The sequence below is a fragment of the Rutidosis leptorrhynchoides genome, chromosome 2 (genome assembly GCF_046630445.1).
Source record: "Rutidosis leptorrhynchoides isolate AG116_Rl617_1_P2 chromosome 2, CSIRO_AGI_Rlap_v1, whole genome shotgun sequence".
Taxonomy (NCBI): Eukaryota; Viridiplantae; Streptophyta; class Magnoliopsida; order Asterales; family Asteraceae; genus Rutidosis; species Rutidosis leptorrhynchoides.
In genome coordinates this window covers 636,153,897-636,169,750 of record NC_092334.1, presented here as the reverse complement: position 1 = coordinate 636,169,750, position 15,854 = coordinate 636,153,897, and the positions used below count along the sequence as shown (strand labels likewise).

General features: G+C 36.5%; 2 protein-coding genes across 7 annotated transcripts; one reads left to right on the top strand and one right to left on the bottom strand.

The window, feature by feature from the left end:
- Positions 1 to 2,124: 2,124 nt before the first annotated feature.
- Positions 2,125 to 8,836, bottom strand: LOC139893672 (uncharacterized). 6 transcript variants are annotated; one of them, XR_011774661.1, is made up of 4 exons: positions 8,716 to 8,836; positions 8,219 to 8,367; positions 4,657 to 6,377; positions 2,125 to 2,734 (listed from the first exon to the last, which is right to left on the bottom strand). XR_011774661.1 is itself a non-coding variant. In XM_071876845.1 (3 exons), the coding sequence occupies exons 2-3, from the start codon at positions 8,352 to 8,354 to the stop codon at positions 5,593 to 5,595; spliced, it is 921 nt and encodes a 306-aa protein (XP_071732946.1). In that variant the 5' UTR covers positions 8,355 to 8,367; positions 8,716 to 8,836; the 3' UTR covers positions 4,364 to 5,592. The 6 variants fall into 6 exon arrangements, 1 of the variants encoding a protein (XP_071732946.1); XR_011774660.1 differs by lacking the exon at positions 2,125 to 2,734 and adding an exon at positions 2,762 to 4,046; XR_011774662.1 differs by lacking the exon at positions 2,125 to 2,734 and adding an exon at positions 4,190 to 4,250.
- Positions 2,374 to 4,942, top strand: LOC139890114 (peroxisomal OPC-8:0-CoA ligase 1-like). The gene is made up of 4 exons (XM_071873015.1): positions 2,374 to 3,717; positions 3,874 to 3,941; positions 4,628 to 4,730; positions 4,817 to 4,942. The coding sequence occupies exons 1-4, from the start codon at positions 2,374 to 2,376 to the stop codon at positions 4,940 to 4,942; spliced, it is 1,641 nt and encodes a 546-aa protein (XP_071729116.1).
- Positions 8,837 to 15,854: the final 7,018 nt, after the last annotated feature.

Below are 15,854 nucleotides of genomic sequence, written 5' to 3'. Positions count from 1 at the left end.
GAATGTGGTGAGTTATATCCGAAAGGAATGACTCTTTGTCGACCACGATTGGAGGTGAGCATGTGACGAGTGATTAAAGTTTGACCTATCACCCTTCGTCGGTCACATGTGTGTGTTTGGGCATGTAGCGAGTGATTAACGTTTGACCTATCACTCTTCGTCGGCTACATGTGTATGTTTAGATATGTGGTGAGTGATTAATGTTTGACCTATCGCTCTTCGTCGGCCACATATGTGTGTTGGGGTAAGTGGTGAGTGTTATCTGTTTGGGGATCCGCTCTTCGTTGGCCACTTATCGTGGGATGGTAAGCGGTTTCGCTTTTCGTCGGCCATCCTTGTGATTGAGGTAAGTGTTAACGTTTCGGTTGCACTTTTCGTCGGCCTCATGGTGCGTAGTGGTGAGTAGTTAACGATTTTGACCTACTACTCTTCGTCGGCCACGTACGCGTGCGATGAGTGGTGAGTAGTTAACGATTTTGACCTACTACTCTTCGTCGGCCACCATCGAGTCGAATGTCGACATTGGGTATATTGGGATGTGTAATTTTATTAGCATTGTACGTATTTGTATTTGGCGTATATTATTGTTGAGATCTCTATGCTAATGATGTTGACTTGTTGTACGTACGATTATTCGTTTATTCGATATTGCGGTTTGCTAATGTTATTGTGTTGTTGTGTAGGTGTATGCAAGTAATTGAATTATGTATGTATGCGTATAAGTATTGCATTCACTAAGCATTAGCTTACCCTCTCGTTGTTTACATTTTTAGGTTCGGAGGCGGACGTGGCAAGGGTATGCTCGGGATTTAGATGATTTCCCTTTTTGGTTGCTTGCTTGGATTACTTGTGGATTCGGCCTAGGATTTGGGTAGTTTATCCCCAAACATCATGCTCGTAGTTTGTTTGAAAATTAAACTAATGTGGTCGAAACTCAAACTTTTGTATGAAACTCGTAAAACGGCCGATGTGGGCCCCACTTTGTAAAACTTATTTTATGTTTGAATCGTGTTAGTTTTACATATTTGAAGATGTGGGTAAAAGCGTTTCGTCTAAATATGTCGGGAAGTGGCCAATCTTTTTCACGTTTAAAGACTTTTTAGACAGACCAGTTTGGCGCGCCGCGCGGCCATATGGCGCGCCGCGCCATTTGCTGAACAAACAAATTTTTTTTTTATTTTTGCATATTTCGGTTGCATAAGGGTTGGGTTGTTACACTTAAACACTCACGCATAGTTGGTATTACATAATTCTAGATATATTAAATCGATATGTTAAATCTTGTACGTTTAAACGATAGATATAAATAAACCATAAATATTAGAATACCTTTTATATTTGATATCAGCCCTCAACATAAAACAATTGTGCTTTTTAAAAATATTACTCCGTACTTTCAAACTCATAGATGTGGAACCAGAAATTTTTCTCATCGAGGATGATTTTTTTTAGAAGCGTTCGCATTGCAGTTTTTTTTGGTAAAATAGGAAAGTTTTTAAGTAAAATATGGAGAATTTTGAATAAAATATAGAATCTTAGGCAAAATATGGAGAATTTAGAGTAAAATATAAAGGCTTTGCGGGTAAAATAAAAATAAAATATTTTTGAACAAAATTTTCAAATCTACTAGAGGCAGGCTCCCGGGCCCCCTTCTGTTTCTGCCCCTGCCACTATGTACAACTAATCTATAAACATTAGGACTATTGTTAGCAAATTATTATTATTATTAAATGTATTATTCTTAATTATTACTTGTTATAATTTGAAACATGAATCAAACAAAGAAAGTTGTTAAAGAAAAATCTTAGTTTAAAATCTAAATGTGTTTGTTAACTTTAAAAACACAAAGAAGAAGACAATCATCACAGATCAAGTTTCACCCGACCAGTTGTCTCACTCGCATATCATTATGCAAAACAAACATTATAATGATGTAACTTTCTTCTCTTTACTATATAAAATTATAATTACAAGATTTGATTATATATACGTTTTTATTTTTTAGAATATATATCCACTAAGAACAAAGTAGAGTTACATTATGTATTAGGTCAGATTATTTAAAAATGACCATTGTCAGAACGCGCAACCCACTGCTTACACACTCATGCATTGTTGTTATTAGGTCATAATATTTGATTATTTTATAGTTTATTATTATTTTTAAGAGATGAATGCGTCCTACTTTTGACCATACCATAGCCGCTAACCCATATATGAATATGAATATTCATAATAACCCATCATCTTTCATTTAATAACAAGGAAATTAACATTCTCTACAGCTCATTCCCAAATATATGCTGGTTAAAACAAACGAATATCGACCCGTTCTGATACAAAACCGTAAGTCGAACGCAGTCATCGACCCAAATGAAGACCGGTTATGACCCACAAACCAGAATCTACAGCTCCCTGGTCCATCTCAAACCAAAACATAATATCCCTACTCAAACTCATTTAAACACAGCTACATTTGTCTTGTCTCAGTTCCCAAGTCCGGACCGAGCTGACTCAAAAGTTGCACTCATAGACTCAGCTACGAATCACCGAGTCACATATAATCAACTCCAACGGTCAATTCAATCGTTAGCAGCTGGACTGTACCATAAACTCGGGGTTCGTAAGGGTGATGTAGTCTTTGTTTTGTCACCTAACTCAACCCTCTATTCAACCATATGCCTATCCATACTCTTGGTTGGTGCAGTTGTCACCACGGCTAACCCAGCCAACACTGAACATGAGATAACCAAACAAGTACTTGACTCAGGTGCAAAACTAGCCATTGTTGCACCTGAAGAGACACATAAACTACTTTCATCTAAGGTCGTTACATTAGTCACTAATGGCCACTCGAATGGGGACAAGATCTTGGTTCAAGAATTGATTGATTGTGATGAGCCGTTGGTGTTGCCGGAAAACCGCCGAAAACAATCGGACACGGCGGCAATTTTGTACTCATCCGGGACCACCGGAACAAGTAAAGGTGTAATATTGACACATGGGAATTTTATTACTGCGATAAAACTACTACAATGGGCAAGTGACATAACATCAGCAAAAGATGACATTTTTCTGTGTTTTATACCCATGTTTCATGTTTACGGTTTAGCGTTTTTCGCGCTCGGGATGTTGTGTTGTGAAACGACGACTGTTTTAATGCAACGGTTCGATTTCAAACGCATGTTACAAGCCATACAAATGTATAAAGTCAATAATATACCAGCAGTTCCTCCAGTTATACTTCAGTTAGTTAAGTACAATGAAAATGGCTATGATTTATCATCTTTAAAAAGTGTGGGTTCAGGTGGTGCACCGTTGAGCAGGCATGTGGCTAATCGGTTTAGAGAAAAGTACCCGTGGGTCGAGTTGAAACAGGGTTATGGTTTGACCGAATGTTGTGGGCCAGTAGGGTTTTTTGTTACCGGTGAAGAAGCAAAAGCCCTGTCAGCAGCTTCGGGTGCTTTAATGCCAACTTTTTGTGCTAAGGTGGTTGATAGTGAGACGGGTGTTTTTATGGGTCCTTATGGTGAAGGTGAGCTATGGTTAAAGGGGCCCACAGTGATGAAAGGTTATTTAGGGAATCAGGCTGCAACGTCTGCAACGATTGATGAAGATGGATGGTTGAGAACAGGCGATCTTTGTTACTTTGATGGAGATGGTTATCTTTTTGTTGTTGGTAGACTAAAAGAACTCATTAAACATAATGGGTATCAGGTATTTCAAATCAAGCAACTTGTTCATGCGTGTTATATAGATAGGAATAAATAAAAGCCAGTACATATACCCAATTTACCTGTCGGTGTACCCAATTAGACCCATATTTAGTTTAGTTTTGCATCTGTTTGGGTTAACATGACTATGTATATGCAGGTCGCCCCAGCAGAACTTGAAGCCATACTACTGAATCATCCCCAAGTACTCGATGCAGCAGTTATACCGTGAGTTAAATTTCAGATAATTCGTTTTTATGTGCGACATTTACTGGTGGCAATTTCTACCCATTTTACATAAAAATGTGCTGATACACCTTAATTTATCCCCGACTGATCAAACAGATAAATAAAGAAAATATAAATACATATACATGCATAAACTGAAATAAAAAAATGTCAGTTGAGTGTCGACCAAAATATATCAAAGAATAAAATCTCCTAGATCATTTTATTGGAAAAAGCATGTTACTTTCTGAAATAATACATTTTTATATCTGACAAACATACTATCTTTTAAGGCAACTGAACCTGCACCTAAATAACTTAATCTGTAAGAACCATTAATAAAGATGGGTTATAGTTTGGTAATGTATGGAACTTTACACCTTTTCTACTATATGCATCCAACTTCAAAACCTGTATTCACATTTGTACATTTTTTACTACTTAGATAAATTGTCATGTTATTTGTAAATTCTATACATACAACACTAAGTTAAATGCATACAAAAGACGATTTCAAAACTTGAATGCGTACAGCAAAACGTTCATAGTTGAATACATACAATAGTAAAAGGTGTAAAGCTACATGCACTCCCAAACTATAAACCCTTAAACAACCCACCCATTTTGCCACCTCAACTAACAACAGATGCAAGTTCAGTCAGAAAATACTTTTAACGTTGTTGTAGATTTGAAGATGAAGAGGCGGGAGAGATACCTATGGCATACATAGTAAGGGCTGCTGGCTCTGAACTCAGTGAAGACCAAGTCAAACAATTTGTTGCTTCCCAGGTTTGTGTACACACCTTTATTTCTTCATATGCAGTTCCAGGTGTCGTGCCCGTATTACGTATTTACGTATTTGCATGTATCTTCAGGTGGCTCCATTCAAGAAGATCAAGAAAGTAGCCTTCATAAACGAAATACCAAAGTCTGTTGCTGGCAAGATTCTGAGAAAAGATTTAGTAGAAAAAAGCAGGAAAAGCATTCAATCCAAACTGTAACAAACATAAAAGTTATAGAAATTTAAAACTTAGTAGTAAAAGATAAACTGACAGCTTCCCCCCATCAATCATCATCATTTGTTCTTGATTGAACCACGGAGGATCGAAGAAAACAACGTATTTTGATACAGTCGAAAATCTGTTGTACGCCCATGTGCAAGAATATCCTGAATAATAAAGTTGGCTTCATGCAAAACGCCCTGTTTTAAGCGGTAAATAAACAACTGTCTCCGACAACCGTATGTTATTAATAAGTCGCATGCATCCTTGTTCCAGTATCCTATAACCTTTATTAAGCCATTAGGAGGAAGAAGCGGTTTTTTATCGAACCTACAATGGAGGACCCAACAGTTTGTTTGATGATTCAGTAACCATACCTCTATGAAGCACTTGCTTAAGGTACCATTATACACAAGTCCAACTTGACCATCTAGATCAACCAAATGCTCCCTCCTACCAATCCGATCAGTAAGTGTATTAGGAGGATCTATCAACCCAAATTCCTCTTTCATCATGTCAAAATATATTACTTTATTTATTAGACCGCGTGGCCAATATTTAAGACCCCGACTAACCAACCAGTACAAACATCCATTAGCAAATACAGCTTCACCACTTATGGGATACGGTGGAACTTGGGGTATCTCCCGTCATGATGATGATGAGTCCGTGCCCAATACATATATCATGGTGCATAAATCCTCCTTCACCACATCATCATCATAATCACGTGAAATCATATTCTCTTGATTTCGAAGCACAACACACACCATTTTGTAAGTATTGGTAGACTCATCAAAACCAAGCCCGCATGCCTCTCGTTCGTGATGTAATGATGTACATGACCAAATTTTGATAGGTGGCAGCTTATAACATTCTTTCTTTAAAGGATTGATCACAAGTAAAACGGTGGTGTCGTCGTCAACGTTGTTGTTGTTGTTGTGAGGAGGGTTGAGGTGGTCTTGTGATGAGATCATCAAACCCTTACAGGAACCTAAAATTATGTCTTGTACAATAAATCTAGAACCCCAGTCTTTAGAGCAAAACTCCATATACGGTGGATCCTTTGTTGTGATCACCACCTCATCATGAGTACTGCCTCCTGCTGCTGCAGATTCTTCTTCTTCTTCTTTAGTTACCAGCATACTCAGTAATGTATACGGATATTTTGGAAACCGGTCTAATTGGACCATGATGAGCATCGTGGGATCTTTCATAGCTCGTTTGGCATGCATGATTTCAAGATACGGATCGTTAATATACTTGCACCATACCTTGCTTACACATTGAAAACGAGCCAAAGATTTTACAGGCATTCTAGACAAGATGTTGTATATGCTGTCAACCGGCAACTCATCACCACCCATGATAATTTTTGTCGATATAACACGGGTTTGCTTTTTTTGTTTTTTATGATGATAAATGGAAAAGCCCCCTGCAATGCAATGCAATACAATACGTCAATATTTATAATTGATTTTATTTTTAAAAACCAAAAAGACTTCATGAAAGAAGCATTACTGCATTACACACATAGGGCTGGCTATTGTTCACCACCATATATATATATATATATATATATATATATATATATATATATATATATATATATATATAGGGACATGATCAATCGGGAAGTAACCAATCGGGGGAAAGCGGGGGGAAGCAAAAATAAAAAAAAATTCGTTTTTTGAAAAAACTTTGTTCACGAACATTATAGATTGGATGAAAATAAGAACATTTAGAAAAGACACTTCGTGATGAATGTTATTATTTTGGCGGAAAAACGATCGACAAAAATAACATTCAAGATAATATTGTTCGTGAAGAATGTTAACGTTTTTTTTCCATGTTTTGTGAAGTAAAATTTAGCCCGATTTAGAGTTTAGGGTTTAGGGTTTGGTGTTTTGGGTTTATTCCATAAACCCAAAACACCAAACCCTAAACCCTAAACCCTAAACCCTAAACTCTAAACCGTTCGTGTTAAAAACTCAATCTAAATCCTAAATCTAAACCCTAAACCCTAAACCCTAAATTTCTAAACCCTAATATCTAAACCCTATAAACCCTAATATCTAAACCCTAATGTCTAAAACCTCAACATACGCTCGAAAAACACGATAATTGTTATATATCACTTCTTCGAGCGTTTTCCCGCCAAAATAATAACATTCATCACGAAGTGTCTTTTCTAAATGTTCTTATTTTCATCCAATCTATAATGTTCGTGAACAAAGTTTTTTCAAAAAACGAAAAAAAAAAAAAATTTGCTTCCCCTCTCTTCCCCCGATTGGTTACTTCCCTCTTGATCCTACCACTATATATATATATATATATATATATATATATATATATATATATATATATATATATATATATATATATATATATATATATATATATATATATAAACTTCTAAAAAAAAAAGTTACTTATGAATGTCAAGATCCGGTGAAAATATGAACATTTAAAAAAAGACACTTAGTGATGAATGTTATTATTTTGACCAGAAAATGCTCGAAGAATAATATTCATCGTGACCAAGAAATGCTCGAAAAATAACATTAATCGTGATGAATGTTATTCGTCCATCGTTTTCTGGTCAATTTAATAACATTCATCACAAAGTGTTTTCAAATATTCATATTTTTACCTGATCTTAATGTTTGTGAAAGTTTTCTAAAAATAAAAATAAAAATAAAAAATACTTCTCTCTGCCCTCCTAATTATAATGAAAAAAAGTTAAAAATCGGAAATAAGTTTAACTAGCTAGCTACAAATCCTATGTTGTTCCATGTGGTGATAAAGTAACCTGTGCAAGGGATAAGCCCGATGATGATCACAAAGGGGTACACCATCAATCAATCAATCATATATAAGAGAAACATTAACAACCTTATCAACAACAACAACAACAACAATAACCAATTACTGAAATCAACAAGAGTGATTATGAAGTTTTATAAACGCAAAGTCAATCTACAAAATCAAAACAAATCATGAGAAAATTCGAATCCTTATATAATTAAAACGTAACCAAATTCTATCCATCAAAGGCAAGATATAATAATATGTGTAATGGGTATGTGTATTTCGAAAGGGATTATATCAGTAGATTTATCCATCAATCAAATAATATGATGTAGCTAACCGGATCTGTTTCATCAGATCAAACATATTATACATAATACCCACTTAAAAAATTTATTTTATTTATTTAGGAGTATAAAAGACATAAACTTTAACTACAAAAAAATAATTAGATATATTTCTTACCGGAAGTTTCCATGTTTTTCAGAGGGTTGTGGATGTCAGTATTATCCATGGGATTGTGGTCAGAAATTGCCTCTTTTCTTTTTCTTCGGTTGTTAATGTTGTTGCAACAACGGACGATGGGGCTTGCTTGTTCCATGTCGTGAAGAAATCTGTGCAAGACATAAGCCAGATGATCGATCAGGTACACCATTAATCAATCAATTAAGCATTATATATATAAAAAAGAAACAGTAACAACTTTATCCACAACCAATTACTAAGCCAATAAAAAATAAATAGTGTGACTAAGATGTTTCATAAACACAAAGTCAATCACATAAAAATCAAATCATCAGATAATTCGAATTCTAAATTAAAAATCATCAATTAAAAATCATCAATTAAAAATAACCAATTAAAAATCACCAAAGAGTAACAATCAAATCACCAATTGGAAAAAATTGAGTGACTATGATGGTAAACTTTTGAATGAATCAAGTGTAAACTTCTTCAATCACCTGCGAATCAACCCCTCTGCTAATGAATCGTTCTATGTTTCAGAATCGACAGGTGTAACTATTGAATCTGATACGAGGTTAAATCATCAGCAACACCCAACACCTGTCGTGCAGTTAGTCCAATATCAAACAGGTATTGTGAGTGTTGGACCAGCAGAAGCCCAAGTGAAGAGATCCAGTATGCGGCCCACTTTAAGTAACTAGTCCAGTTTCAATTTGTCAAATAAAGGATATATGGACGTTTCTTTCAGGGCTCGTAACTACCGAGAACTTAGAGATCTAGAACTAAATATATAAAAGGCTCTTAGGCCCTAAGGAATAATATAAGTTTTTTTTTAAGTCTTCGCGCCTTGCTAGAATAATAGTGGACTTTGATTTTTTTTTCTAAGCCTTTTCAGTGTTGCATTTGGACCTACTGTGTTTCAACTTCGTTGCTTCAATTATGTTTTCATAGTTTATCATGTTTCACAGATCTCCAATTATGTATGTATGTATGTATGTATATATATATATATATATATATATATATATATATATATATATATATATATATATATATATATATATATATATATAACAAAAAGATTTTTACTTTCCTTTTTAGTTGAAGGGAAAAGGAATGGAAAAGAGAAGGTTTCAGCTCATAGATAATGGAGTTTTTTATCTATATTTCTCTCCTCCCAGTAATTGAGAGGATTTGAGGAGAAAACAGTTGTTAGATTTTATATATATATATATATATATATATATATATATATATATATATATATATATATATATATATATATATAATGAACATTCTACCCTTAAATCCCCTATTATTTAATTGTTTTTTTCATGGTTTTTGAAAGTTGGAGTCTTTCTTAAGAAAAGTTGGGAGTAATTGGACAATTGGATATAACTAGTTGTGAAGCCCTCGCTTTGCGCCAGGTGTTACGTTTTGAATGCGAGTTAAAAAAAAAGTCTTGATCTATTTTGTAAAAAATATTTTTTTTCGACATCTAACATTGAAGGGTTGTTCCTTCTGTGAAAGTTGCTTCTTTTAGCGTTCGGTTTTTTTTAAAGTTATTTGATATATTTTGTAAAAAAGATTATTTTTCGACATCTTTTGGTAGCATTGAAGGATTGTTATTTTTATGAAAGTTACTTCCTTTATCGTTGAGGAAGAGAAAAAAAAAGTTAGTTGATTTTTTTTGTAAAAAAAGATTTTTTTTGCAACATCTTTTTTTAACATTGAAGGGTTGGTTCTTTTACTACTAAGTTATGGATCCTTCCAGCCTTTTAAGTTTGAAACTCTATTTGTGCCAACAAAATGTGTTTTTGGTTTGTTGTCAATGGTGAGCCAGCATTGGCTAATTGTTCGAATTCAAAAAAGGGAAATAAAAACTTTAAGGCGTGGCTTTATATTGGAGGCATTGCAATATATTTCAAAAAGAATAATTTTTTTAAGGCCATGGGGATGAATTTGGCTCAGACACACTCTAAAATATTTGAGGATGCGGAGAAGAAAATGTGTAAGAGGAACACGGAGATTGCCGTGGGTGAGTTGTAAAGCGTATAAAGCAATTTTACCGGCAGGAGGTTTGTTGGCCCTTTGACTGGTAGTAGGAAGAATAGGGTTGTATTGATTTAAATGATGAAAAGCAATCTTCAAACCGTCAAAGTGATTCTCAGATAGTGATGACGCTATCGTACTAACCTCAGGAAGGTCAGTTGTTTCTGAAGTGGAAAGCTCTACGTTTTCTTGACCAGTACTCGACACAGAAGCCATCGTAATAATGTGAATAGGAAAAGTTAATAAGAAATAAGAGTGAGATGAAATGTAACTAACCTTGAAAGATGAAAAAACCTTAAAAAGTTGAAAACAAAGCTTGAAGAAAGCGATGAAGATTTGTGCAGAAATATGCTTTGTTGAATCTTGATCAAAGGTAAAACGTGAAGGTAACAGGTTATGGCGTTTTATATAGAAATTCATTAATGCATTTTTTATGGACACGATCGCGACACGTGTATGGACAAGTCAAACATAGTAAGGGCTGCTGGCTCTGAACTCAGTGAAGACCAAGTCAAACAATTTGTTGCTTCCCAGGTTTGTGTACACACCTTTATTTCTTCATATGCAGTTCCATGTGTCGTGCCCGTATTACGTATTTACGTATTTGCATGTATCTTCAGGTGGCTCCATTCAAGAAGATCAAGAAAGTAGCCTTCATAAACGAAATACCAAAGTCTGTTGCTGGCAAGATTCTGAGAAAAGATTTAGTAGAAAAAAGCAGGAAAAGCATTCAATCCAAACTGTAACAAACATAAAAGTTATAGAAATTTTATCGAAAACATGCAATGAATATATATGTATTAAAAAACAAATCAAATAAGAACGCAAAGCGACAAACATCCAAGTAGCCAGAAATTACCATTTAATGGTCACAAAGCATAAAATATCTTTCTATAATAGTTTGTAACAATTAATTGAAGGACAAGAAGATAGGAAATAGGGTAACATTTGATAACACTTTTTTTTCATTTATATGGAACATTTGACATTGTCTTAATTACGGAACTAATGGTGTATCCTATCGTATACACGCATAAAGGCATAATGATCGCATGAAATTAGCATCAGAAATACTTGAAATAGCAGTTTTGTGAAACTGTCCGTCCAGCGTTCTCCGCTGTGCAGGCTGCTTCCGTCATGCGTAAGCCCTGAAGGCCGCCTAGCGCTTAAGCCCTGACCGGAGAGCGTCGCATCCAGCGCAAATTTCGAATCACGAATAACAGAACGTAGCATCATCTGACACGTGTCCCTGAACACTCCGGTGGATCTATCACTATAAATAGATAGCTCCGGCAAAGTATAAGCAACGCTTAGCGCAGCCCGCCGTCCGCGCTGTGGCTGTAGATAATTTTTTCGCTCTAATTACTAGAGAGCAAGCTACAAAGCCGCCGGCTATGGCAGAATCCACTCAGTTCTTCATTGATCGAATTGCTAACTATCCGTTACCCAAAAATCTTGGCATATCGGCAATTGGAGTATATGATGGTACTACAGATCCTGAAGATTTTCTTACCATGTTTGAAGGTGCAATGAGGTTGCAGCATTGGGATGACGAAGTAGCTTGTCATATGTTTCCTATGGTGTTGCAGAAAATGGCAAGTGAATGGTTTGCTAGTTTACCGTCAAGAAGTAGAACAAGTTATTTGGATCTTCGTGCAATGTTTGTTATGCAGTATCAAAATCTTCGAAGCTGCACTTTGACACATCTTGATGCACATGAAATAACGATGGATCATAATGAATCCTTGAGTAATTTCATGAAAAGATACACTCTTGAAGCGCAGAAAATACCTGACTGTCCAGAGTCGTAACTAGTGTCTGGTTTTATTTTCTGTTTGGATCAGCGAAGATTTAGTGCACTTGTTCATACGTTAAGGTATGACCTACCAAAAACTCTGCACCAGGCATTGGAAGTTGCACAAAAGCATGTCCGAGCCAGCGAGCGAGGACCAAGCAAGTTTGATGGTAACAACAACAGCACCAAACCGCACAACGGGGGACGGTACTTTGATCGAAACCAAAGGAGAAATCACAATTCCAATGACGGATGGAGAGACAACAAGCATCCCAATGATTTTCATCATAACAGGAGGCCCTTAGAAAGACATCCGTTGATAATGGCGTTAACCAAACTCCTAAGGAGATTCTTTTCACTGAACCTATTCGGTCTGCTTTCAATCCTCCAGCACCTATGGAGGAAAGAGATGGCCCAAGAAGTGAACTATGGTGTGACTTTCATGAGGCATAGGGTCATGATACATATAATTGCAAGTCTTTGATGAGGGAAATCATTGCAAAGATTAAGGCAGGGGAGTTGAATCACTTGTTACAAGGAAAGCAATACAGAAAAAACGATCCTAAAAAGAAATTTGCATGGCAGAAAAATGATGGTAGAAGAGGACATCGGGATGAGAATAGAAGACGGGAAGAGCATGGCGGAAGAGGAAACAGAAACCAATATGGAGAGCGGATAATGGAGCGTGAACCAACTCCAGACTTGGTAATCAAAATGGTGTGGTTCAATGATAGTCGCTATGCAGATGGTGAGCAATCAGACAACAATGTTGAAAGCTGGAGACATGCTCCAATCATTTTCCAACCAATTCAAAATTGGACTTTATCCGTCCAGCCAGTAGTCATATCAGCAGAAATTGCAAACATGTTCATCAGCCGTATCTACATGGATACAGGCAGCGAAGCTGACATCATTTATTGGCATTGTTTGAGAACTTTCCCAAGGCACATACAGGATAGGTCTAGACGGACAAGTTTGAGGGTTTCAGGGCTGACAGGAATACCGGTGAACGCCATGGGGCGAATCCGTTTAGAAGTTGTTATGGGAACATTCCCATTGCTGAGGACTGAAACAATTGATTTCACTATTTTGGAAGGTACTTCTCGGTTTAATGTCCTTTTCGGAAGGACAACGTTGGCAAAGTTTGGAGCAATTACATCCACTGCTCATGCGGAGATTAGATTTCCAACTCCTAACGGAGTGGCTGCCATACATTCACAGTATGTAGCCCCAACTAGGGAACGATCTACATTTACAAATTTGCCAGAGGGCAGAGCAAATCAGAAGAGGCATAATCGATTGTTCAAAGATGATGAAGTTCAAGAGTTTTTTATACCATAATCAACTATTTAGGCCGGACACCGCTAGGCGCTTGGCGTATGAAGAGCAAATTTTATCATTTTATGAAGAACAAATTTTATCATTTTATTGTACACCATTGTAGTTATGCTACAATGCATATGTTTACAACAACATGCATTAAACTTTCATTATGTACTAATTAGGCCTGATCACCTAAATTCATAATGAATTGTTTATGTAATGCGCACTATCAATCAATAAAATTTTATCTTTTTCTTATGCAAAGTGCTGCCTGTGACAAATGTAAAACATTGCATTTATATCCTGCCCGCAGAAGGAGAGTATTTTTATACTTCCGATGGCGGATGCTCTTGTGCCGGCCAGCAAAAGGCGCAAGGGATCGGCTAGAAAACGTTAAGGTTTTACTAGAACGCACTGAGGCAAAATGAAAAACTAGATACTTGTCATGACAAATATTATAAAGGCTTACTTCACAAAACGAAAGAAGTTCCTATACTATATGAAGGCAAAAGTATTTCACAACTCTTCCTCATAAACTTTATGACGGAAGGCGTATGGCAGAAAGGTTATTAATTCATAACCACTCTTCAAAAATACTTCATAACTATTCCTCATTAATTTCATGATGAAAAGCGTATGATGGACTCTAATGTCCTGCAAATTATTTGAAGGCATGATATTTGCAAAGTATAATTTCAATATTTTGTATATTGTTAATTCAGAAGAAGTTAACAGTGAAAGGCATCTTCATAACAATTACATCAAACACTTTTCAGTATGTCTTATTAAGTTATGCAATACACAATCATACATAGAGAATTTATCATATGCTTGGAGCGCAGCAGATTTATCTTTTAGCAAAAAAAAATCCAAGTATTTGGAATGAGCATAAAGACAAACATAATCATAAGAGTGGCATGTATTTGCAACATAGAAAGTTTAAACAAAGCAGATAAATTAATTACAATCACTGTTAATAAGTTATTACAGAATTCATAAAAATTCAACACCAAGAACATCCTTGGCGGATGATTCTTCCCTATTACAAACATCATCAAAGACGTTAACCTTGAGATTCATCAGTTTGTTCCTTGTTTCTTCGACTCTCTCCAAGGTTCCAGGACGCATCAGGTTAGCAATGGCAGTAGGAAGAGGTTGGTTTGGGGCAAGGCGTCTGGTTACCTTTTCGGTAACATCAGAAATGGAATGAGTGACCATAGCCTCAACATAATCATTGTAAGGATTCCCGACAAGTTGAGATCCAAGGACCTTAGCTATTACACCCGGTGTCCCTTTCTTCAGTTCAGCAAAATTGCCCTCACCGGCCTTCGCCCTGCGGAGAATTTCATCAGCCTTTTCTTTCTCAGCATTCAAGCTTAATTTCAAGGCATTCAGCTGACTCTCCAGTTCACTAACCTTCAACCTCTCCTCCTCAACCTTCTTTCTCTCAACTTCCACCACTCTCTCCTTCTCCTCTCGCAGGATAACAGCAACATCTTGAGCACCTTTTAACTCAGCTTCTTTAGCCTTCAAAGCTTCTTGAGTCTTGGTCAAAGCACGTTCAGCTTCAGTAGCTCTTTTGCGAGCATTTGAACCTTCAGCCCTTTCAGTACGGGCTATCTCAAGAATGGACTCTTGATGCTTCTGCAATTGTAGAGAGTTCCTTAGGTGGTTTATCAACAACACAGTAGCTGCAACAGTTGACTCCCTAAGTTGTTCAGAACGAAGAGCATTGAAGTGAGGATTTAGCTCAGGAACAGCACAACCCTGCAAAAGAAGAACGTTATGATCAATATCAACAATTCATATAAATAAAGCGCAAGCACATAAATACAAATTATTTTATCATTGGTACCTGAAGAAGAGTCAAGAAATCTGTACAGTTAGTGGCAGGGTTATCAATAAACGCCTGCAGAGCGCTCAGGTGAGCAGGAATTGGTGGTTCTGGAACATTTGTAGATGTGACAGCAGGGATAATAGTAGTGGGAGGCGGAGAATGATAGGAGTCTCCTTCCGACCTCTTCTCAGGATCCCTCCATGATTCGCCCAGCCCATGAAACTCAGTTTCATCAAACGGAGTAAAATTCCGATCAGGAGATTTCAGAATTTTCTCCTCTTGACTTTTGCGGATCTCTTCCGTCCTCCGCTCACCGCCTTTAACAGTCTTTCCTTGGCTGTCATCTGAATCTGCTAAACGCACTAACATAGCAAATAAGTTAGCATTATAAACAAGCATAACAGTTATGAACAAAGATATATACAATATCAAGAAAAGGTAATGTTGGCATACATTTTCGGCGTTTTAGCTTAGGGCTCCCCTCAACATTTTTTGCTCTCTTAGAGCTTCTACCCTTCTTGGGTGTCTTTTTGATTACAGGAGGACTGGGGAGCGTATCACCAGTAATATCAACTGAGCCAGTTGTTTCTTGCTCGGTAGTGGTGTCCTCCGTGGTCCGCTCAGACTCA

Excerpts from the sequence above, each read along its gene's own strand:
- LOC139893672 (XM_071876845.1), bottom strand. The coding sequence starts at position 8,354 with ATGGAACAAGCAAGCCCCATCGTCCGTTGTTGCAACAACATTAACAAC. Across the intron at positions 6,378-8,218 it reads GAAAAACATGGAAACTTCCG|GGGGCTTTTCCATTTATCAT; the intron begins GTAAGAAATATA and ends ATTGCATTGCAG.
- LOC139890114 (XM_071873015.1), top strand. The coding sequence starts at position 2,374 with ATGAAGACCGGTTATGACCCACAAACCAGAATCTACAGCTCCCTGGTC. Across the intron at positions 3,718-3,873 it reads TTAAACATAATGGGTATCAG|GTCGCCCCAGCAGAACTTGA; the intron begins GTATTTCAAATC and ends ATGTATATGCAG. Across the intron at positions 3,942-4,627 it reads CTCGATGCAGCAGTTATACC|ATTTGAAGATGAAGAGGCGG; the intron begins GTGAGTTAAATT and ends ACGTTGTTGTAG.